This window comes from Bombus fervidus, chromosome 15 (assembly GCF_041682495.2).
Source record: "Bombus fervidus isolate BK054 chromosome 15, iyBomFerv1, whole genome shotgun sequence".
In the NCBI taxonomy this organism is placed as follows: Eukaryota; Metazoa; Arthropoda; class Insecta; order Hymenoptera; family Apidae; genus Bombus; species Bombus fervidus.
The window spans coordinates 4,932,604-4,957,041 of record NC_091531.1 but is presented as its reverse complement, the minus strand read 5'-3'; the positions used below and the strand labels follow the sequence as shown (position 1 = coordinate 4,957,041).

General features: G+C 37.7%; 1 protein-coding gene and 1 long non-coding RNA gene across 9 annotated transcripts; one reads left to right on the top strand and one right to left on the bottom strand.

Moving 5' to 3' along the window:
- Positions 1 to 357: 357 nt before the first annotated feature.
- Aralar1 (calcium-binding mitochondrial carrier protein Aralar1) lies at positions 358 to 24,149 on the bottom strand. Of its 8 annotated transcripts, XM_072017402.1 has the most exons (21): positions 16,078 to 16,402; positions 13,908 to 14,295; positions 13,016 to 13,565; positions 12,503 to 12,933; positions 10,890 to 10,946; positions 10,630 to 10,772; positions 10,409 to 10,524; positions 10,200 to 10,339; positions 9,995 to 10,141; positions 9,781 to 9,922; positions 9,617 to 9,710; positions 9,191 to 9,226; positions 8,475 to 8,565; positions 8,276 to 8,351; positions 7,942 to 8,060; positions 7,696 to 7,866; positions 7,458 to 7,598; positions 7,198 to 7,392; positions 6,983 to 7,085; positions 6,247 to 6,337; positions 358 to 5,919 (listed from the first exon to the last, which is right to left on the bottom strand). In XM_072017402.1, the coding sequence occupies exons 4-21, from the start codon at positions 12,515 to 12,517 to the stop codon at positions 5,745 to 5,747; spliced, it is 2,052 nt and encodes a 683-aa protein (XP_071873503.1). In that variant the 5' UTR covers positions 12,518 to 12,933; positions 13,016 to 13,565; positions 13,908 to 14,295; positions 16,078 to 16,402; the 3' UTR covers positions 358 to 5,744. The 8 variants fall into 8 exon arrangements, with proteins under 8 accessions (XP_071873503.1, XP_071873500.1, XP_071873502.1 ...); XM_072017399.1 differs by lacking the exons at positions 12,503 to 12,933; positions 13,016 to 13,565; positions 13,908 to 14,295 and having other exon boundaries at positions 16,078 to 16,159; positions 16,226 to 16,403; XM_072017401.1 differs by lacking the exons at positions 12,503 to 12,933; positions 13,016 to 13,565; positions 13,908 to 14,295 and having other exon boundaries at positions 16,078 to 16,159; positions 16,296 to 16,402.
- On the top strand, positions 12,416 to 17,308 carry LOC139994608 (uncharacterized). The gene is made up of 3 exons (XR_011801679.1): positions 12,416 to 12,550; positions 14,771 to 14,934; positions 16,819 to 17,308. It is a non-coding gene; the product is annotated as an uncharacterized lncRNA (long non-coding RNA).
- Positions 24,150 to 24,438: the final 289 nt, after the last annotated feature.

Sequence of the window (24,438 nt, the reverse complement as noted above, 5' to 3'; positions counted from 1 at the left end):
ACTTTTACTTACCTTACTTAAATTATCTTATTTAAATGTAAAAGTCTGTAATTCGTTTTATGAAATATTACGAGTCGTAATTGTTCGTATTTTTATTGTCGTGATTCCAAAACTGATGAGTAGCCTGCGGACATTTATGAAAAATACATATTTTTATAAACATAATTAATGAACTGGAATCTGAATAGAGCATTGTTTTGTCTATTAAATATTATAGAACAGAGAATACTGTACTTTCATTATTTGATATGTTTTTGCATATTACACGCATCCTATGCAAATTTGCTGTTTTAAATTTCTCATAAACGCCTAACAATCCGTAGTCTACTTATGAGTGAATTGGATCACTGAACGAGCGTCTTTTAAATAATATTTATTCTGATTTTAAAATATATGCACAACAGCTTAGGTGTTATTCACAATTAGGTATTTTCTTTCCTTCTTTTTTTCCTGCTTTTTTTTTTTTTTTTTTTTTGATTTACAATTGTATGTATATATATATATAATCTTTACAATTTGCAATGAGGTAAAACTAAGTTATCAAAGATATTACGACTGAGAATAGTTCGTAAGAATTGAATTCAAAATCGTCTAACTAATCGGCCTTCCGGTTTACCGTCAAGAATCTGACAATGATCACAGATCAGTAGAACGTCGATTCGATTTACGTCAACGGGGACAAGAAAGACCTAGTGTATAATATTTGATAGTTACATCATCGTATAATAATCGTTTCGTTAAATTATCTCTTATATCATTTTTTTTTTTTTTTCTTATTTTCATTTTCTTTTTCCTTTATCATTATACGATTGGGATATGAGATGGTCGATCATGGAAGCGAGCTTAATTACTTGTGTTTGTTTCACTTGAATAATATACATAATAATCTTTTGGTTTTTTTCAATTTAATTAGTTCCTTTAACCCTAATTCGCTTATTTAGTTCCCCTCTGATATTATATCTTTTGTGCAATCACGTAACTATTTTGTCTGTGTTGTTAGGTCTCCCGCTAACGAGTGGTCGTAACAGGCGAAACATCGAAGCCTGTGAACAGAGATCGAAATTCCAATATATATCAAATCTCCTTTTTTCTTCCGTAAAATTTTTAAACTATCGTCGCTATCCATAGCGAGAATCGTTGATTTACATTGGTTATTTTAGTAACCGTGAGAGACCACCTAATGCCTCCTGCCGGCATCATTTCACATTTCGATCTCTGTTGGGACAGAACGTGAACGTTACCGACAAAAACAAAGAACAGGTGTTCTTCAGAAACGCTCTGTGAACAAAAGCATACAGTTTTTGCGTTTTAGGCCGTTTGGAGAAACTTTCGATTCAATATCTAAAATGAAACAACAGATTTTTCACGAAGCAATGCGATATGAAAAGTAAAATAGGAACAAAAAATGAATCACTTGATTGGCTTGTTTAAGACGCTAGCTTTATGGAGAGTAGAAATTGTTCAATTCCTTCGAACCGCGTATCTGATTCTTCCTGTTCTTTTCTTCCCTTTAGCACAAGCTTCATAATCGCATCCGCTGCGTATCTCTGTGTATGTATATATATATATATATATGTATGTATGTGAGACGACGAATATTTTCTGTCCTCCCATTAAACCCGACAAATATTCGTAGCAACATTAAAAATCGTGACGACGACGATAATAAAGAGATAAATCTTACTAAGAACGATGATTAGAGATTAGTGCAGAAATATCGAGAAAAATCGTTTCGACGATGTGGCGGTATAAAAACCAAAGTATTGAGCTGCGAATGCATACGACGGATTCGTGAACTTTTATTATTTTGTATGCTCCCGAACATCTACGAATACTTTCCTACAATCAATCATTTCAACTCGAATTACTAAGCAAATAAAATCATTTGCAAAGAAAGATCGAACTGCCAAAGAAAGAGTAAGTTTAGCTTTAAAAATACTCGTTTGGCACTTAGAACGTTTAGATAGTTGATTCTCTAACTTTTCATTTGTAGATAATCGATCGTTAATCGTCGACCAGTTATCAACGAAGCCTGTTATCGATTTTACAACTTTTACCGACCGTACGCTTTTTTATCAACTATAGATTAATCAAGTCGAACGTAATTGAATGTATTCCAGTATTCGTATTTGCAAATTGTACATGTCATATGCACGACACGTATGCATATCGGCCAAATATATTACATATGCAACATATGTATATACATCGAAATATGATCAGGATATTTGAGTTGATATTTCGGGCCAGAAAGCGATTCACTTCCGCATTTCAATTGCCCCAAACGATAGATATCTCTGTACTCATTCTTGTCATCTTTTATGTACATGATCAACTTCGTTCTTCTGTTTGCACGTGATTTCATTGATCACTATACATCACGACAGACAAAGAAAATACATCTTTCTAGCCTAGAGCACAGCACGTGTCTCTTCTCCCTCTATCCCATGATTTTCTGTTGCTTCGTTCAGTTATTAAAATATATCAATAATTTGAACCTGATACATATTGACAATATGTCAGCTCACAAGATAATACTTTGACGCTTTTAACAATTATAACTTCATTCGGGACACCCTCGAAAAGTTTGTTTCAAAGATGGACGCCGTTTATCACTTTCAGAATGATCAAAGCTGTCTAAGTTCTGGAGTCTAGTTTGGTCAGTACTATGTTAACTATAGTAATTAAGATTATCTAATCTTACATAATTATAGATTCAGTATTTGAAATATACCTACGCTAATTTTAAACTCCAGAACTTAATTTATAAATTGCCGCTTTAAAGGAAGACCAAGTTTGCCATAAAATTACACCGGGAAAGTAAACATATGTACTTCACGAAATGTTTGCTATTTTCCATAAATTTGTACAACTGTTCTGTTCTAGAAAACAAATAATTTTGTAGAAAGAATTTGGAAAAACTGTGGCATATAAAAAAATCGACTCAAGTATTATATCGAGGTCTGACAACAAACTCTTCCTTCCCCTTCTCACTTTTGTAGGGGATGGCCCGAGATTTCGACCAAAGAGATTTCGACATGCACATAAAGAGAAATACGCAATAGCTGGTAGTGAAAATTACTAGTAAGTCGCATTTCGCTGAAATCGATTGATACAACGATCCTCGATAACTCTACAAAGTCGCCTGAATTAGTTCTGATCAAAAACTAATCTCAAAAAGCGACAAATGACGAATTTACATAAAATAAAGTATTTTAAAACACCGTAGAACTCCATTCATCTACACTTCATTTATTGAAATGAAATATTAATTAATACCCAATCAACTGCACTTTTACTATTTGTATTCACTCTGAATGTAAACTGCTATTATGTGAACGAAAATTATAGAGAATACAAAAGATTGATTAACTCTTACTGTAAGCACTTCAATTATATAAACTCTTTTTCCCCTAGCAATTTCAGATAAATAGAGTTCTACTGTATTTATTCTTTCAACAAAATGATGGAAAATAATGTCTAGATATTAATTTTAAGAATATCACGATGATATGAAAGGTCAGGCGACTTCGAAGCATGGTACAAATATTACTTTCACGAATCTGTGCCTACATACCTCGGAATGTTCGATCGAAAGCGTCGAAAGCTCGTCCCAAGCGACCTAATTTTCTCTACAGCAAGTACGAGCCGACGTGTATCGTTAAATAGTATACAATATCGAACTGCGGGAGGGAGCGTTTCACGGTCTTTGAGACCTCTCGACGAAAAACCAACGCGATATTGGTCAACCTGATCGTCCAAAATTATCAAAGACATAATTACGATAAGAAAAAAAAAAAAACAGGAAATTTTTATACATTGTTATTTGCATAAAAGAATCGAAGCAAATGTTTTTTATTTATCGGAGTTACTAAGTTATTGGAACATTACGTCTTTCGAATATTTCAGACGATCGACTAAATAATTCACATATAGTTTCCTCGATCCACGCGTGTGATATAAAATAGCTCGAGGCCCGCGAACGAAACTATGAACGGAGGATCCAGTCCTCCTTTTATCGTTTTAAAACACTCCTCGAGCTCTTGATAAATCCTTACTTACAAATAGAACTCGATTATCTTTGATAGGTAATACAGTGAACGCGTGCAGGCCGCGCTGAATTGTTTCACAAAGCGAACGAGAACGTTTACAAAAAGAAACATATTCCAGGATGTTCTCTAGTATCATACGAGACTCCGGTCTCCGGTCAGAATATTGTCTGAGGCAGGACAAAATAGGACGTGATCCCTAACAGCGTTAGAATCTCGTGCAATACAGAACATTTTTCATTAGCTTCCGGTAAAAAGGAAGAAACGTGCGAGGGCGTAGCCTCTTCTGATCTCGCTGTGCGATAGAACGAACGAAAGGTTACACATTATTAAATCGGAACTTCATCGAAATTACAATTATCCAAAGGAAACTATTATATACTATTGTTTTATCGTATACTTGAGAAAGAAATAAAACGAATGGCAGTTGCGACTAGAAGAAGAGTAGAAAACAGGCGAACAACATGGCGGATTCTACAGCCGTTCGATAAAATAGAGATCAATAAGTCGTGCAGCCCTCCTGGGGCTCTGTAAAAAGCTCTAAAAGCGATTCTATGGGGTGGAGAGAAACGGTAAGGCGATTTTGAAACCTGTAGGTGTCCTTAGAGAAACGGAAACCCTCTCGTGGAGCCTCTACTTCCGCTACAATCGAATAGAACTCTACAAAAATAGTGTAAATTTTTCAACACACGGGACCGTGTACGAACAAGTATGTCTTCGATCCACATATAAAAAGTAGAAAAAGTAATATAGCGGTCATGGCGGCGTAAAGCAAGGTTTGAAGCGCGAACCGGTTCTCTCTCGCTGAAAAGACTGGACTGAACATATTGACACGCTCAATTTCACCTTTCGCACAATTTCCATGAATAAACTATCAGTTCCTTCGTTTTCATCTCAAGAAATCTCACTGAAGCAAAGCGATATCGAAAAAGAGGAGCGTTCTTGCCACATATTGTTTGAGGAAGTTCTTATTCGCTGTTTAAAGTAGAGTGCAAAGGGTGAATATTTGAGGATTGCGAGATTATAGACAAAAGAAAGTATATAAAGAAGATAACTTCCTCTGCTTCTTCGCATCGCTAATCCATTCGAGCTTCACGCTTGCATGACATAAGCGTAAAGAGACTGTACTCATCTTAACAATGTCTTAGGCTAAACCGTCCGTGTTTAACTTGTCTAAACCCTGTGTGTGACTTTTTCCATGGTTTTCTGCTATCATAGTTTCGATAAATAGGCTATCACCGAGGAGATTGTGCGCGTTGACGCTGCTCTTTCATCATCGATTCCAAATACACGTTAACCGAACTAGACTTAAGGAATCTCCGATAGCCACCATATTTATAACACCTTTCCTTTACTCTCATGTGTCTAGTACAAGTATCAATTTGGAAGAATATTTCTCTTCTTCGTGTCTTCCTTCTTGGTCTATCTCCTATATAATATCCTGCATCATTCTGCCGTTGATCCTAAAGATTATCTGTCCTATGGTGTTCCTTCCCGTCCAGGTTCAGCTTAGAAGCACGATTTGCTAGGTCGATCGACGACGGGTTCCCGTTTTATCCAGTTCGTGATTCTGTGGAGCTCATTTCACTTATTCTTCTCAGAGAGTCTGAGTTTTGAACGACATGATTATGGAATTCTGTAATGATGAGGGGTTCGCTACAAACATATTCATCTAGCTGAAGCAGGTTGGCGACGTTACTTTCTGATGCTAGCTGCTTGGAACCTGGGTAGGCAAAGACCAAATTTCGTCTCGATTCCAGTGAAGATCGGCAAGGCAATCTGGTAGCCTCCTATGTGATCCGGATTCGTCGATCGAATCTCGCCTGCTATCCCCGTTGTAGGCACCTTTTGCTCCGATCCTGTAGGTCGACTGAAAACATTATTGTACGCTATATTAAGAAACAAAAACACGTTACGGATGATGATGAATTTCTGGTTAGTATCTGCTTGGATTCACGGGAAATTGAAGCTATCAAACTGATTACGCGAATAGAAACAGAATTTTGAATTCAGGAAGACGTACTTATCAAAAAAAATAAGAAGTTCCAAATGATTTTTTAATTCGCATGCACATTAATCACAGAAAATTTAAACACAATGGATAAACGGTTATTGAAAGTAAATAAAAATTAATAGACATGGGAAGAGGCGTGTCGATGCGCAAATAAAATAAAAGTATAATCATAAATGCACTTACGATCCTCCAAAATCAACTACGAAGAGCCTTTGCAAAAGCTCGTAGGTAAAAAGGGTAACGCCAAACTGAGGGGATGATCTGAAGACTCGTGCTGTAAAATGAAAGGATAAATTGAATACCATCGCTTGCTTCGTGTTACATTTTCACACACTGGTTCATACTCTTTGTCTGAATAAAGATTTGAATCCCAAATATGAACATGAATGTTATGACCTTTTATGAATGGACACATCTTCAGATTCAACATTCAAAATATTCGAAAAATTTCCTTCCTAGGACTAAATTGACAATGTGATTAGTTTCATAAATCAACAGACAGTGGATAAGAATGAAATAAAAAATTACGTTACATGAGGATAAACCGTGAGAATGCAATGCTTTTTGATGACCACTCTGCATACAAAACAATGGACCTAGTAAAAGATAAGTTAAAACAAGAATGTGGCTAAACAAAAGTAACAAGAAAGTGGAGGTTGGCTGGGAAATTGAAAAAAAGTCACGATAACTGGCAGGCAGAGAGAAAAAGAAGTACTCACTTAGAAGTAAGACGCCAGGTCATATTGGGGAAAAAGAATAGTCGAATGATGCAGCAGGGCCGACGCCCGCGCATGCAATCGACCAAATAAAAGATGTATTACTAACTTTCTCAATGTAGAACTTAAAATAAATGTCACGTCCCGCTATTGCTACGAATTTTCTCGCGACCCTAATGTAACTTCAAAATAGAACTCGATACCTGTGGCTCCTTTCCAGAACGCTCTCGGACCTTCTTCCTTGTAAATTTTCTTTGCACAATCTAGCACTCCACTGTACGTTGTTTGACCTCGTCTAGCCACAACCTAAAAATCAAATTAATATTACAATCTTACAATTAATATTATAATCAAATTTTTTCTTCTCTCTTTCTTTCAATAATAAAAGAGCAAGAAATGTTTAATATAGAAAACATACTTGTAATCTGGTCTTTATCACGTCTGCAGGAGTGACCAGCGCTGCTGCAGGAACACCAGCAATCGCACCAGATACCAGTAACGACAGAGGAGTATTGTAACCTCCTTCATCGGCTAATCGTGCCTTTGTATGGGCATACGATGGGAAGTAAATTGCGCTAAAGGGGATATCCCTTAGGAAACAAGCTTTTGCACCCTGAAATATTGAGAGTTTCATATCAAATACTCGCTCCAATTGGATTATACTTATCGTATACCCACTTTATACAAGCCGAAGAGGCCTAACTCTTTGACGACGGTCCAAGCTCTAACTTTAGTTCCTCCTGCTATTTCACCAGCCACCTGCAACCGGATCTTGACAATTTCCAAAGGATTCGTAAATATTACTTGAGATCCTCCGGCCTAGAGAACAAACAAAAATTCTCGATAAATTAGAATCGTGGGGATTTATCGTTTACCGTAGGAGTGAAAGGTCAAGGGATGTTCATGGATCACTTACACAGGCACCGGCTATAATTTCCCCGAAAAGGGGCAAATTGCTGTTTTTATCCATGAACTTATCTCTGACGAAATCGTTGACGGTCAACTTGATGGCCTTTTCTGGCGCTACGCCCATTAGCTGTGGTACCAAACCTCGATAAAGGCCGAAGAAGCCCTCGTGCCGGATCACCTGTCAAACGCAGGATACCAACTTCATAATTAACAATGTAGGCAGTGTATCGTGGCGAGACTTTTCGATTCCAACCTTTTGCAAGCAGTCAAAGCTGTTTCGGTACATCAGCTCCCCAACCAATGAGCCGGTCCTCTGGTTCTGCATCCTCGTCTTCACCAAATCGATGGGATAGACGGCTGTAGCGCCGACAGCTAAAGAAAATATCCTCCATCTAGTCTTTTTTACTTGCAATACTACGATTGCTTAATTCCACTCCTGATAGAGTTGACGTTCCAAGTTTAAAAAAGCAATTTCCCAAATACTTCGTATTCATTAGCAAAATATTAGGAGAACTTGTAAATCTGGTATCCCAAAAACCTCCGTGGCTGCAAGAAAAGTAACAAATGGTGGGAACTGGCGAACTTACCTCCTCCTATGGATCCCAAAACAAAGCGGTATCCGCTCTCGAGTATCTGCACTATCACGCCGCGGTCTTCAGGACTCTGAAACAAGGACACTGACTATTGAACAACGAAACTAACGTGATTTCAATAACATAGATTGTTTTCAACGGTAATTCTGGTGTCAGCTGATTGGCTTGAGTATTCTTCTGTCACCACACTTACCGACACCGCTTTAATCTCAGCTAAGCGTTTCGTGATTTGCTTGAAATACTGCTCAGGAGTAATAGCCACGAGATCACTGTACATTATTTTCCTGAAATTCGAGAAAATGCGTGCTCAATATGTAGATCCGTAACCATGGCGAAGATAAAGCAGTTTAAGAAAACAAAAACTTGGGGGAAGGAAGAAAGAGATCGTTTCCAATTTAAAGATTAGAAAAAAAAAAAAAAAGAAATATAAAAGAACAAGGTATTTCTAGGATGGTCGTTATAGTAAGGACGTCGATGGCACTGCTTCGAGCGATACTAAAAATGAAGATCCTGTCAATACAAGAGAGTTCCTTAAACATATCCTTAAGTCTGGATAAAATGGAATATCGTTAGTGCCCACGATGTGCAAACGTTTACAAATACCATCGTCCTAAGATAAATGCTAAAGAAAGTAGGTGAAGACAATGTGTATATTATCGATTTATGTACATACAAATACATTGGCAAAAGAAATGGGAATTGTCACTCTAAAAAACAGCAAACCTAGAATTTAGAAAAGAACGTGCATTACAAATTTAGCTAAAAATGGTGGAAAAATCTTCAACTAATTTTTCTAAATTCATTGTTTCCGTATCATAGAGGAATTCCCGTTACTTTTGCGCGAGGCCAGCGTTTATGCGTTAGAACGAATTTATAGCACGTGATTATTCTTGTAATACAAAGACGCACCCAAGCCGCGAATCTGCCTCGTCATCTTCCGTAGATCTGATCCAGGCAGCGTAAACACGTAAACAAATGTATTCAATCATGGGAACTTTAATTGGCGTTCACAAAAGATCGGAAATTATTATGTGGAAAGCTTTTAGTTTCTTATTTGGTAGGCATAGAAGGCGGTTTTTAGAAATGATTGTTTCAGCAGGGATAATCTCCATCCTTCCTTTGCCAAGAGACACTCGACATTTTTTGGATGATGACGATGTTTGCTTGCTGGTGCAACGATAGCATCTTAATTCTATAATGATTCACATATTGCTTCTCGTTGACCAGGCCAGCGTGGAAAAATCGTAATCGCACGTTTTACTCGTTCCACGTGACCTTTCTATGATCTATCGATGCCAAGGAGGATGGCTCGCTCTCAGGATTGGAGATACTCACCCAGTTTGATGTAGCAGGTCGCATAGTTGAAAAAGAATATCCACCTCCAGTGGCGTGATCTGTGACATCATTTGTGCGGAATAAAGGAACCTCTCTGAAACAATTGACCATTTTGTTACATTTCTTTCATCTTCCCATATTTACTAGGAATAAGAAGTAAATACCTTTAGTAACTTCTTCGAATCTATGGCCGTTCGTCGCGTTAAGGTAAATACGTTTAATGAGTTCCATATTGTGCAAGAGGGAATTGAATGCCATGAAATATGGGAAACTGACTTTCCTCCCGCCCTCCCCGGTGCTGGCCGCCTATAATTATCGTAAATCAATTAACCATTCCTCTATACATCGATAAAGGAACACTCTAGATCGATTACTCACGGCAACTAAGTTATCCCTCACATCCTTAGTCAGCAAATGACTTTTGATACTCAGCATGATATCCTGAAAGTCCAGCGCTGAAATAAAACCCTGACCATCCTTGTCGAATTTCTTGAATGCCTCCACCGCGTATTCTTCGTGAAAATCCTAAAAACAGAATATCTTAACGCTTCAGAAATTGAAAGTTTCCCTATCAAGAACTTACGTGCAAGAATTGACTGAACTCCGCGTAGCTGATCAGTCGCTGCTTATCCTTTCCGAAATAAAGTTTAATGAAACTGCTGTCCATGTTGAAAGGCATCCGCCGATGGAGTTCAGTTTTCTTCATCACCTCAGCGAACTCATCTAAAGAGCAAATACAAGTTAGAAACTCGTTGTTAATTAATCGAGAATTTAGAAGGAGATTCTACGTACCAAATGTAACCATTCCATTTCCATTAGTATCGAACAGCTGGAAGGCTGTCTTGTACAGGGCATCTGGCACACAAAGAAGCCCTTCGAACGCTTGGAATTCAGCAAACGATATGAGCCTGTAGAAAAAGATACATATTTATGTCTAGGATTTCATTTAAAAAATATTTGATAAAATTTAATTTTTTCATGAACATAGAAAAGGATAAAGATTTAATACAAACCCATCTTTACTGGTATCGACGATACCAGCGAGCAGATTGACGGAGTCAGGGTTGTAATCTGGATTGGTATAGAGTCCAAGGTAACTCCGGACAAAGTCAGACGGGGTCATGAACCACTCGCCATTCTTCTCTTGTGAAGCGTACTACAATTTTCATTTATTTTTTACTCATTCGATATAACATAATCACTGTGTGTAATGATGGTATAATCATTAAACCTTAATTATTATAAGAGAACCAATTAAAATTGGATCGTTTACCTGATTAAATATTTCATGGAGGCGTTCAGTATTTGCACGCTTTAAATATCCGGAACCCTAGAAATTACATATCAGATTAATAATGTTTTGAAAGAGAAAAATAATTTGAGACCAAAAAAAATTGCCTTAAGATTAACTAACGATAGAATTGAAGTGTTCCACGAGTGACGTCGACTATCGACATATCAATTCGAAGTTAGTAAGAATGACAGCGAAGATTGAGACATTACGTCAGAAGTTCAGAATTCAGCAATAACCACTGGCTGTTACAAACTTTACGAGCTTGATTATGGCTTGTACTAGACGCTAGCACGCTAGCATATTAACAAACAACATAATGGCACTATCTCAAAGTGAAGGCAAATAACGTCTATGAACCATAGGTTATCAGCGACAGAATTTACCGTCGCATAATACAAAAAGTATTTGCATTAAGTTGCACGTACAATTACGTAAATCTCAGATAGTATACATATATAATAACGAATCAAAAGCACAGAATATACTGCGATTTATGAAATTCCATATATAAAACCAAGAAGAACCAGTGGCGCTACCATAGCATAACAAAATATAAACACAGCTGATTCCATTAATAATATTGCCAACGTTACATTAATGTACGTTTGACATTACAACAGCCATTGAGTCGTATAGTTCAAAGTTCAAAGGTGAGACTGAACTTAAAAACGCCAGTCTAAAAAGGGATCACGATGTCGGTTGCCTCTGTCATTTAATAATTCTATCGGGTACGACATAATGTTTGCGCCACCGTGAATAAACGGTTGTTAGCCACCATAAGTAAGTAGATAAGTAAACGGTGCCCGAAAATCCGAAAAACAAAGAAGAAACACAAAAAGTGTGTAAAGCGAACTTGCGAGAGCGAATCATAGACTGAACAGGAAATTACATTTACACAGATTTTTGCATTCGCATACTCTACCGAATAACAATGTTGAAACAGAAACTACACGTGCTCGTACATCCAATTATCAGATAGTTGCGCTACTAATTGCGATACTCGCTCTTCTATCAAATAACTAACCTACATACTGTAACTTCCATTTATGAAAGTTGGAAAGAAAACAACAAACATGACACAACCAGAGAAAAGCACGTTAAGACGATCGAACCTTTCTGACATTAATGTATGCAAAAGGCGTGTCACGTACTAGTCGCGTGAGTAGTAGGCTGCCTCTATTATATTCGCTTTTTCACGGTCGCGCCACGTTCGAGAACTTGACGCAGAAAATAATGCAATAATATGACCCAGTCAGCCAGTGCGCCAGCGTTGTGAAGACAACGCTGTCGTTCTATCAAAGAAATATGAATGGTTCCCAAAAATAATCCACCCATCCTTCAAATACAATATTTCACAGATTATTTACTCGGTGAGCGTTCTTGGTCAATTTTGCAAAACAGATAACACAGAGGTCGAAAGGTCGCATATTCATCATGTATGAGGAGAATAATATAAGATACAGTACGTGTGCATTGTGATCTATAAGATCATGAAACAGAGTAGAGTAACAGAAAATGAAGACAAGAAAAGCTGAAGGACCTGGCGTCTCTTCCCACACTTCCACGTGAACATAATACCAGAGAAGACACACCTGCATTCCCCACATTATATATCTCTGGGTTCTTCTTTCTTTGATTCCGCAAGTAAAAAGGGTCCGATAAAAATAGGACAGTCGCGTACAATATCTCTTCACGGCAACGACGTTAACTGTTCTTTGAAATCAGCATGCTGACGTTGAAAATGGCACAAAAAATGATCAGCAGATGCTTCTGAGGAACAGTATGTGTGTAACGCATATGTGCGTTGCGATGAAAGAATGGCAATGATTGAAAAGTGCGTGCCTCGCGCGCGGAAGTCACGATGAGACTGATTCAGCCTTGCTGTACGAAAAGAGAACGTTGCTACGACTCCCTCCACCGTGGCTATCTCAAAGACCATTGCCTTTTTCTTCTGGTTTCAGCGATAGCGTGTTACCTCTTCGCTTCTCCTAACTTCTTCGGCAAATGACATTCTTAAGGGATCCTAGAAATCCATATTCATTGTACAAATGTTTACAGACTCAGATATCGAAGCGTGAGATATTTCTAACTGAATGATTTCCTACTTGTTCAAATACCGTGGAAACGTTTTGGACATTGAAGATGATCGCAAGTGGGTCGAAGCCATTACTGGCATTAACTTACATGGAAGCTTCCTGGTTTTTTTTATACTGTCTACATGTCCTCAATCTCATTCCAACTCTTTTTTGCTTCCTCCAACTGCACACGTCCATTTCTCATCTCTTCTCCTGACCTTTTTTTTTTTTTATTTCCTCTTCGTGTAGTCCCCTTATTACAGCAAGAATTCCCGTTTCTTCTGCTCCTAATTTCTCTGCTATCTTTTTTCTCGTAATTTCCTTTGTTTCTTTGAATGGAAAGCAGATCCGTTAAACGCCACTAGTGATCTCGATCATTGTCAAGAGCAGGTATTTTTGTGTACTCACGAGCGCGTGCCTTGGCTAACCAACGGATCAGTTGCTTCCATTTTGCAACGCCACGTGTTACATAATCCCGTAAACTGGTTCCCAACGCAGATGCACGTGTCGTTTATCGACGTACGTTAATGAAACCATTAATTAACTATTTTTTCACACTCTTATAACGTATATCAGATACCTGAGGTAAACGCCAAATGAACATCTAAATAATATATACAGCACATAGCTTATAATTGATAATAATTGCTAATAATTTAAATTGCACATCAACTTGAGTTAATTTTATTCTTGAAAACTCTATTAGGAATCTTTATATCAATAACTTCCTTGTATCCGAAACAAACTCTAATTCTTTTTCCTGGTATTATACATATATGTACCATTTACGTGGCTTAATCGACATACTGACGTTGGGAGACCTGAATCGACGTCTTGCGTTTTTAAAGCGCTACCGACGGCAAACAAAAAACGATATTTTTCATTTTTTCAAGCGTTGCGTATTTTTCATTTACATATTTACCTTTTAAAATTGTGCGGTAGGTGAAACTACATGCACGTGGCAGTACACCGACGTCAAAATGTTGAAAAGTGAATTAGAGGCAAGCTTCTTCCGCAAAAGAGCTGTGTAATCAATAGATAATAGAAGAGTGACGCCCAGAGGATTTCCTGCCATGTTTAACACGTGATTTACAACGACCTGTATAGATACATTCATCGCCGTTGAGTATGTGTTCGTTTCAGGGAAAATATAAGTTTCCCTGGTGGAACTGAGATTCTATCAGTGCACAGAACTCTGATTAGAGCCATGGTCGAGTTTAATGGGAATCATTTTACCTCCGCTGGCTTGTGACATAATTCAAAATGGCGCGATTTATTGCCATTGTGTTTTCTGCGGTCTGCAGTCGAACCTAAAATACGCAAACACTTAACTAAAAATAGCAGTAATTAAAAAGAATGATCGAAAAGAATGCTGACAACATTTTAAGAAAATTAATTTCTTATCCTATGACGTAGAAAAGTTTTTATAATTAGGACCAAGGCCACTCGACCGTTATATTATCTCTACATATATTACAGCGAATCGTGACTAACATATATCACATCGTCTTTTCCAACTTCCTTACACCAATAACGAACGTTAAATTTGACTGACAATTATTCCCATGAACTGAACATTTCGAAGAATTTAAATTCGTAATGTCAAGGCCTGCCATTTCCACTCCGTGTTGAAGTCAGGGTTACTCGGATGTGTTAACAGCACCAAGAAAACTGTATTATCTGATTGCGCGTATCGCAATACTCGTAACACTGAATCACTTAAGTATTCTTCTCGTTATCAGTTGCATCACGCTGTTGAAGCTTTCTCTTTGTTCTCTTTTTCAGATATGAAAGCGAACGGAGGGTACGTTTGATCGTAGCAGTCTAGACGGCTTCCAATACTAATTCCAGTAATTCCTCTTCACGGGCCATCCTCATTTCCCGTCTAATCGGCCAGATCTCTCGGAACAGTCGAAAAGGTCTTGGAAAAAAAGGAAAAGAAGCAACAGGTGTGCCTCGAGACGGTAAGAGCGGGTACAAAAGCGACGACAGATAATCCGATGCGAATGTGTACGAGTCAAAGATCTCGTATTGGATCGGAATAGGCACGTACATATATGCCTAACTTGGAAGGCATCTAATGCGGTTAAGGAATTTCAGTCTGCTGTCGGGAGCCACCGATGGATTGGACTGCGGATAATCTCAACAAAAACAAGATTACACATTTACGTAATGAACCGACTTGAACAATTGATATTACACCGTCATTCTTGGCAATTATCTACTCTGGCTACCTTGTAATTTTAATTACACTGCTTATTGGTATCTTTTCAAATTAATCTACCTCTTCTCTAACGATCTTTTAACGACGTTTCTTCGTTTCCTTGGAACACAAGCTTTTATACTAGCCTTGGTAATTTTATTCTCGCGAGAATCGAAGAGCAATTGACTTGAAATTTGTTTACACTGCTTTTAACATGTCTTGATGACCCTAAGCTTTTTAAAGAATGTTATTTGCTTCGGAAATTAAAATCTGCTGTAAATGATGTTCCTAACATTGACTATATTTTAATTTTTAATCAATCCTATTTTATGCGAGACTTACTTCCCTAGACTTAGATTCAAAGTATTTTTTAAATATCGTTTAAAGAAGCCTATTTTCTTTTTAGAACCTTGGGACATACTTGGGATTTTCTAGTCTTATGATATTCTAGTCGATAAGAACGACATTATCAACTCCATATCAGATATCGGATATCGAAGAGGAAGATCGCCTCTGACAATTCTTTCCTGCCATAGGATTCAATTAGCACCAAAGCAGATACTTATTAGCGGAACAGTTCCAACATACAGCACGTATCATGTAACAAAACTCGCATTCAACCATCAACCGCATTCCAATCAAATTACTTCACTGTTTCTCAAGCCTCACGAACACTTCCTCGAAAAAATCACTATTTCCACATCTCTTCTCCGTTTCCTTGTTTCGCCCCAGATATCTAGACTAAACAACAAATCACCATTTACAATTCACAATCACGGCGATTCGTTTTTCGCAAAATTATAATTAGAAAAATCATAGTGCACCATTAATAGCGACTTGGGGATTACGAATTTCAGTGTAAAAGTGGTTTAAAATGATCCCAGCTGACCTCTTCGTAAACGCCGTTGTTCTTCTGATACATTCTCCCTTCCTCATCCAATTTTCTAGTTCAACGAGTAAGAGTCCGACACCTGAGAATTCAATCAGTCACTTATTTTTATTAAATGCACATAAACGCGATAAAAAAAGAACGATACGTCTTTTGGTTCCGAATCACATGACGACGATATATATAAGTGGATCGTGCCGCCTCCAGAGAGAAGTTACCTCGAGAACGATCCAGGCGTGACTGGCGGTGAGCCCACGGCCGACCTCGCGAGTTTCACAACGCAACTGGTGCAGGTTCACGCTGGGAGGTGGACACGAGGTCCCCGACCCTCTTACGGGGAAAACTGTTACAGGAAGGCCCAGATTATATCGCACAGTTTTGTATACTGAACTGATTTTCCAGCTGATCTCAAACAGACGGCTGCATCCTTTTTCTTTTCCTTTTTAGACATATAAAAATTTTCCTTGTTACTTCATACCAATAATCTTCTCTTTTTCTGCGAATAAATTTAAACTTCTATGAATTCTTAATAAATTTTTTTTTTTTTAAGTATTTAATAGACTGCTTTTGATAATTATTAATGAAAATGGGGAAATGTTAATAAAACAAACATCCTTTTTCTTATAATTTTTTGATATGTATATACGTATGTATTTTACTTTTTAATCCATATCAACCTTCTTCTTTTTCTTCTGCGAATAAATTTAAACTTAGAGAGCTTAGAAAATCAATAATTAATAGGAGATCGATTGAAAGATCAAGGTGATTAAAAGGACTGGAAACGTGTGGAAGGAAACTGCGGCAAAATCGGATTCCTGGCATGGTCGACCTGATTCTGCGACTGAGTCTAACGTGTCCGAAGCCAGGGAATGCAAAATCTCGCGGTTAACCTGGATTTATCTGCGCATCCAAGCCAAACTAGGATCCTGGACTTACCCAGATCTAGTCAAAGAAACAATCAACATGAGAAACCGGTTGAAACTAATCCAGAACAGTGTGCTTGCGTGTCTTAAAAAAGTGATGATTCCTGATTACATGATGCTGATGCAACAATTCTATCATATTTCCAGTCGATTCTCTGCGCAACTGACTTAAATCTTGAGCACGAAAACTATAAGACTTCTTGATAACGTACTGTGCTCTTGTGGAACATGTATCTCCTCTTAATAACTGAAAAGTTCACGTAATTTAATATATTAATACATTTTTAAATAAAATATTACTTGCTAATATTCAAGCTAAATTTTCTATATTTCAAATTACATTTCCAAAATCATCGATTTTATAAGAATCTACATTATAAATCTACATTTCCGAAATGATCAGTTTTAAGATACTTGTAAAAGTTAACTCGAAAGAAAATTCTATTTGTAAATATTAGTCTAATCCTTTTGTGTAGAAGATTTGTCAAACCAAAGGATGTCGACAACGTGATCAAACAAATTATCTCTATACAAAGCGTATCGTAGATGCGTCCCGATAAATATAAAATTGAAACGTACCTCTATCGATTATAAAAAATAAAAAAAGAAGTGGGGATTAGCTGAAGATAGGATTGAAAAGGTAACGCGAGTTCGTCAGTAAATCGAACGAATTCACGGTAGAATAATGCCGTGGCTGGGATAATAATACCCATATCCAGGCCTCGCGTTATGCGAAAGGAATTGGGTCAATGCGAAGGGAACAGCGTTGAACTCAGGATGAATCTCGCAACCGTGAGAAAAACGCATGCCATTTTACTAGAAAACTGAACGTTTCAAAAAAAAAAAAAATTCCACAGCGTTTTCAGGTCAACGACGAGCCATTTTAACGAGACAGCAGTATACAATTCATTGTATATAAACGATTCCTGCTTCCCTTGTTCTACTTTTATCTTCAATTTTCTTTCTCTTCTTCCTTCTCATATAATTTCAAACTTGACGTTATAGATACTATAGTTATTCTATTTTCTTTTAACACTCTTAACGAGAGGGGATATTAAATACAGGTTCAGTTGGTCGCTATAGATGATTACACTCTAGAATAACAGTAGAAATTGGTAAAGGTAGAGGGTGAAATTACGGCAGAAATCGAAGATCAAGAGGCGCCTTTAGGCACGTATCCAGCGTAAAAGTAATAATATATGTAGAATGTATCTTGTGCTAGGAGATAGCATGAACGCGTATTTATACTGCCCTGAATATAAATCTCGCGTTCTATATTATTTGTAATATATATTGTTGGCCAAAACTACCATTCCAATAAAAAATACAAATATCTTCATCGTTACATCACGATCTTCTCTTTACTTCTAAATTCCAGATCGTCGATCAAATTCAACGTTGAACCGATTCAGCATTTCCTGCTACCATTCCACGCCGATTACTTACTAAAACAGATTTAAAAAATTGGACATTTTTTTATCTGATTAATTGAAGAAAAGAAAAAATAAGTAGAACTAGACGAGACTAGATGATCATGGTTTTTACGCAATGTTGTTCACGCAAAATACGATGGTCGAAATTAGCATGGCCTGAAAATCTCGAGTCGCAGTATTTTCGGTCTGCGAACCGCTCCACTAAAATCTACGAGCTTTCGCAAACCACCAAAGGCTATTGACTCCATAACTCCATCATCAGACTAAAAAAACATTCCACTCAATTATGAAAGTTCCAATCAACGTCTGATACTACCTTTAACTTTATATTAATTAGAAAATCATTTCATCGACTGTTGATATTAAACTGCGAATTATCAGAAAACTTAGTTCAGTATTTTCTTATCTATAACGCTGCACTGCTATCCTAATTTCAAAGATGCATAAGCCTAAAACGCTCCTTATCTCTTCATTAATTGTGCTACAAGAATTCTTATCGCTATATTAAACCTCATTATATAATTACCTGCTAAATCGATTATCAGCTGACAGCTCAATGATTATTTATCAAGTTATGTCAAAGCGGAATCGCAAGTCGATACGAAATTTTTACTTATTACGAAATTATCGAGCCGTGATCGGATGTTGTATTTTATCTTGAGAAAAATCATGACTTGCGCAGAAAACAGTTACGGCAATGCGGTGTATTCTTCGCGACAGATCTTCCTGGAACTGATAATAAAATTGATTCGCCAGTAGGAACAGTCACAATTACTCGTCTGCTGTACAAATTACATACGTGGCGGATGAATTAAAATAAATAGACGATTTCAGTTGATTACCTCGAATGTTTATCGCCAATGTCGACACGACCTTGAAGTAATCGTAATTGTCGTGCGCGTGACGTTTCTGATGTTTACCAACTTCTATCAAGTCTAAAGAAAACTATCGATGCATCGATAAACACGTTTTACGTCTTCCAAAATAATATTTTATTTTCAGTGACAAATTGCTCGAGTAATAACTGCTTTTAGATAGAAAAACGGCGACGAAGGTCAGGGAATCAGGATTTAAATCGCTTGCGAAATAATGCGACTTTAGCCTTCTCTGGCCGACTTTTTAGAGATTCAAGCTTAAAGTTCCTGTACTGGCTGCAGGAAGTAAACCTATGCTTCTTCTGTAATCAACTTCTTTCGCTATTAATGATCCTAAAAAATAAAAGTAATCGGCAAATAAATAAAATTCATCAAAATGGACAAAATCTGAGAAATCGATAAAAAATGCATATTGCTCTAGTAACTGGATTATGTGTCTCGTCGTGTTTCAGCTTGTTTTTCCACGATAAAAGTACACAATAAACACGTGTGTTGTGAAATCCGGGACACGATAAAAAAGTCTCGCTGAGAGCTCGATAAACGAACCGGTCAACGCACGCAGTTTTCAAATACTAAATAATAGATAGTGTTACTCAAGAACGAGCGATTAGAAAGTACCGCGGCAAAGAAAAGAAAAACAGGCTGTGTACTGCGATAACATTCGTTGAACGTCATATTACGCTAAGAAATGTGTCTTTCTCTACAAATATTATTGTTACTGTTATTGTTAAGATTTACGCAAGTGCGACAGATTAATAATTGTTTGTCACGTGTGTAGTCCGAAATGTTTATCATAAAATATGTATTTTTTATTCTCGAGTCTGTTAATCTCTCTGAAAATACAGATCGTTAGATCGCTAAAGTGATACCGGTTTCTACTGGTTTTCAACGTACTTTAACGTCACTGTTACGTCGCGCAAGATGGTCAGTGCGACCTCCCTCACGGTCAGGCCGCCGAGGCCTGCTCATCGTCACACTGACCCGCAATAGACCCAAGGAACCTCCATAGACCTCATCTGTTAGCTATAAAACTGCATTCCTTTAAAACCTTTGGTTTATGGATGATCCCTTAAACAGTCCTTCGGTCCCTTGCATGCTCTTACTGATTACGGACAAAGCAGATGTGCCCAGCGAAATAGCTGGTTTTTCCCCAGGTACAAGAGCACCCCAGGAGCCACACATACAGGAGACTTTCTCCTTGTATTTTGTTTCTTAACATTGCCTAGAACCAATGGGCATCGCGGATCGTTACCCTCACTTTTCTACCGAAAAGTGTGAATCCGCGTTCTTAGTTCAACAAGGATACACCCACATCGAGCTTTCTTCCTAAATAGTACGAGACGGGTCAATGACTGTTCTAATATCCCTCGGACAGTCAAGTTCTCTATTCTAACATTCCTCGGGCAGTCAAGTCTACTGTTCTATCACTCATCGGGCAGTCAAGTTCTAACATAATTCATTCAGTCAAGTTCTCGGTGCTCTAACTATCAAATCGAACAACCTTCGGGTCCATCACGGTGCTTTCCGACACGACGAATTCAAACACGTTCGGTTCACGTCATAATTATTGTAATCCAGTGTAAATAAATATACATATATTATATAACTGTGAAGTCCAGTTATATTCCAATCCAATCACCCCCTATTCTCCCAAAAGAAATAAGGGGATCGCCCTGCTCGTGGTGTCGATTCGTGCAATCGTAGCGGGAACTTACGACTCCCGTTGACGCGCTACAACGCGACCGTCTCCCCGCGACTGGACGAAAGAACAGTCACCAATGGTATTTATTGGAACTAAAAAAAGAATAAGATGAAAATATGATGAATCATGAACTGTTTCTATAAACAAAATATCTCTGTTTTATTGTAAGAGGAATTAAATACGTAATACAGCGCTTTTTTCATTTGAAAAATTATACGAAATCGAAGAACCTGACTGAGACAATTCGTTTCGATACTTCGATAATGGAATAAAAAACATTCAAATTCATAAGAACACTATTACGTGAATTTCTGGATTCAAGAAATTATTTATGGCGACGTCTAAACACTAAATCGCATTCTCCATGTTTAATATGATCGAGGGATATCGATTGCTCGATACAGAGACATATCAATAATCGATACAGCTATGTACAATACATGTGTATATCGATCAATAAAAATATCGAATATGTATATATATAATCTACTTTCTGTTGCAAGAAAATAAATCGATTTGTAAGTACGTATATCGATTAATCGAAATATCATATATATCGATAATGTAGGAGAAAATAAAAATTTGGAAATTTATTTAAATTTTGTTTCCGATGCAAAAAGCTAACATTTCATGGGATATATCAATCGGTACTTGAAAATAAGATTTGAAAGTACAACACGGAAGGATTCTTGCGCTCATCACGTTCAAAGTGATTGTAAGTAGTAGTACATATATCGTTCGATTTGGATCGAATGTCTGCATTCCCCACGCTTGTTCCTGCATCTCTAGAAATAGGACACTTTCAGCGATTTTCTCGACCACTTATGTAAGTTATGCGCCAAAATTCTTACACATCGAGGTTACTGTACTGCTTAGTTACCTTTCCACTATTCCCTAGTTACCTTAAATTGTCACCTCAACATCTAAAGAATACAATCGTCTACCGCAGTGCAGTATGGAGATACTTGAAATATCTTTCCAGAATAACTTTGAAACTAGCAAAAATTTCATAGTTATCGAACTGTTATTCTGTTACTCTAAATGTGCGGGCCCCACAAGTCGGTAAATAGAATTTTACATTTCCTGCCTAAACTACACTTTGCGGACCTCATCGAGAGGCTAATTAACACCCACCCAGCACTAAATGCTCGATGGGTCTGCTCTAAAGTAAACATCTCGTATCAATCAGCAACACCAGAGGAGATGCGCCCATGAGGATACACAAGTACAAGATTGGAAAAAATAGATTCCAACCTCGTGAAAACCATGGTGAGGAGGACAACCCTGGGACAGAGAGTTAGCATATAAAGACCAGGCGCGGCTTTTACAACCAATCTTCAAAGAGTCTTCATCAGAGCGTCATACTCTCCATGTTATACTACAGTGTGGAAATGAATCAACTAAACATAACATTATTCGGCATCTGTAATCTAGCTCCACCTTGAATGTTAATAGCGTTCATGATATCAACCGATCAGTTACAACCTGACTGATCGTCACCTAATTGAGAATTCGCAACACATACTGTATCAAGTATTGTATATTGTAGTAGTCGTTGTATTTTCACATTTATTTCAAACTTTTCCAACATAATCATGGTAGTTGAATCTCATTACAGTGTTGATGAAATTTAAATATTATGTTCAAAGACTTTCATGAGTCACTGTACATTGTACACGTTATCAATGGCAAAAACAAATTCTTTGGTGTACATGTTGTCTATTCATCGCTACGGGCAATCTGTGGTACGATAGAAGACAGGATGTTAACAATCATAGTAATCATCCAGTAACATTAGATGGAAGGGAAGACGAGGGAATGATGAAGGGAATGACAATAGACGATTTGGCGAAAAAGGGGTGCGTGAAAAGGGAAAGAAGGGGGATTGCGACGAAGATATCAAGATCGAGAGTGAGGATTGCGACTGAAGTCCTGGTGACCTCGAAAACAAGACGGCCTCGCGGCCGGAGACTCCAGAGGATCGATATTCGCACCGCCATTCGTGGACACGTCCAACTCGATGCAGATGTCACTCGGCCAGTACCGCTTCCGTCTCTACGGCAGAGCTCGATGAAAATCAAGCTAAAGCCGAATTTACACCTTTTCACTTTGGATGATCGTCACGGATGATTCATCGAAAAGCATGTTTTCATCCGCGTTTCATCCAAAGTGACTAGTGAACAGAGTAAAATCAATCTCTGCTCTTGATTTCTTGAATGGATGATTCATTCATAGTGAGACGATTCGGACAAGTTTAATTATATTTTATAATGTGTGTGCTTGCTTATATGAGTACAGTTATACTAAATACATATTTAGACCACCAGTTCGCATTTCTATGACACATATCGCACGAAATGAATATTGGATTACCATTTCCTGGGCAGTCCTTTATTACAAATTTTAATAACAGATAAGAGAATGGAACTGGAGAATAAGACGTATTTTTTAAGAGAGGAGAATAGAGAAAACTATACTTCGTTTCAAGATCTATCATTCTACTGGATCAACCTAGAAGAGAATATTTCAGTAAACTGTATATATTAGATACTCCAGCTTTTATCTTTCGCATTCACTATGAAAAAATTATCTCTGATGATCATCCAAAGTGAAAAGATCTAAATTCGACATAACCGGAAAATCAATCGTTCGAGGTGCAAGCAATAAACAGCATGAATAAAGCCGGAAAGAAGTATCTCGATTTTGAGAAAGACGGTCTACCTCGAGCGAACATTATATCGAGACGGCGTACGCGGTACGGCGTACCGCGTAACCAGGTGAACAGATCGGCAAAACTTACCCACCTCTTGGCAGGATGCTCGAACGAGAAGCGAGTCCATCAACATTCCCAGCAGGAAGCTTTTACCTCGATCGGTCCCTGCACGCACGAGTTTGTAGCAAAGTTCGAGGACAAAAGATTCAAGATACCTAAAGAACGATACAGGCCCGCTTCTATAAAAGTCAACTTAGAAATTTTTCAAATCGACGTTCGACGACACACTCTCACACACACAGTCACACACCAGGCCACAACACCAGAGGGAACTCAGTAGCGAGCTTCTTCACCGTCAATCTATCCAAAGAGTCGCGACGCACTCTACGAAACGCTCACCTGTTCTTTGAAAACACTTGACGAAACGGAAGCTGCCATACTACTGTGCGTCAACCAGTCAGCTAACGCCATCTCATCGACCATTCTATCACCATTCGCTAGTGGCACTAGCGAGTTTCAAAAGCGCGCTACTTTTTGAATATTGTGTTTCATTATCGATCGAGTTATCTCTCAAGAGTTATCTACGTTTATCTATGTTTTCCTAAACTCGATTTATCTGTTTATGTAGCTTTAACGAGTCTCTTTAGTTCCGTTTCTATTTAAAATTTAAATTGAAAATTTAATCTCCATTTAGTTTGAATTACAAAATTGTTAA

What these genes read in the sequence shown, in the direction of transcription:
- Aralar1 (XM_072017398.1), bottom strand. Translation starts at nt 23,856, where the DNA reads ATGTTGATGGACTCGCTTCTCGTTCGAGCATCCTGCCAAGAG. An exon ending in GACCTGCTACATCAAACTGG is followed by an intron (nt 9,227 to 9,616) that starts GTGAGTATCTCC and finishes TGCCTGGATCAG; the next exon opens with ATCTACGGAAGATGACGAGG. An exon ending in GCTTTGACTGCTTGCAAAAG is followed by an intron (nt 7,867 to 7,941) that starts GTTGGAATCGAA and finishes TGCGTTTGACAG; the next exon opens with GTGATCCGGCACGAGGGCTT.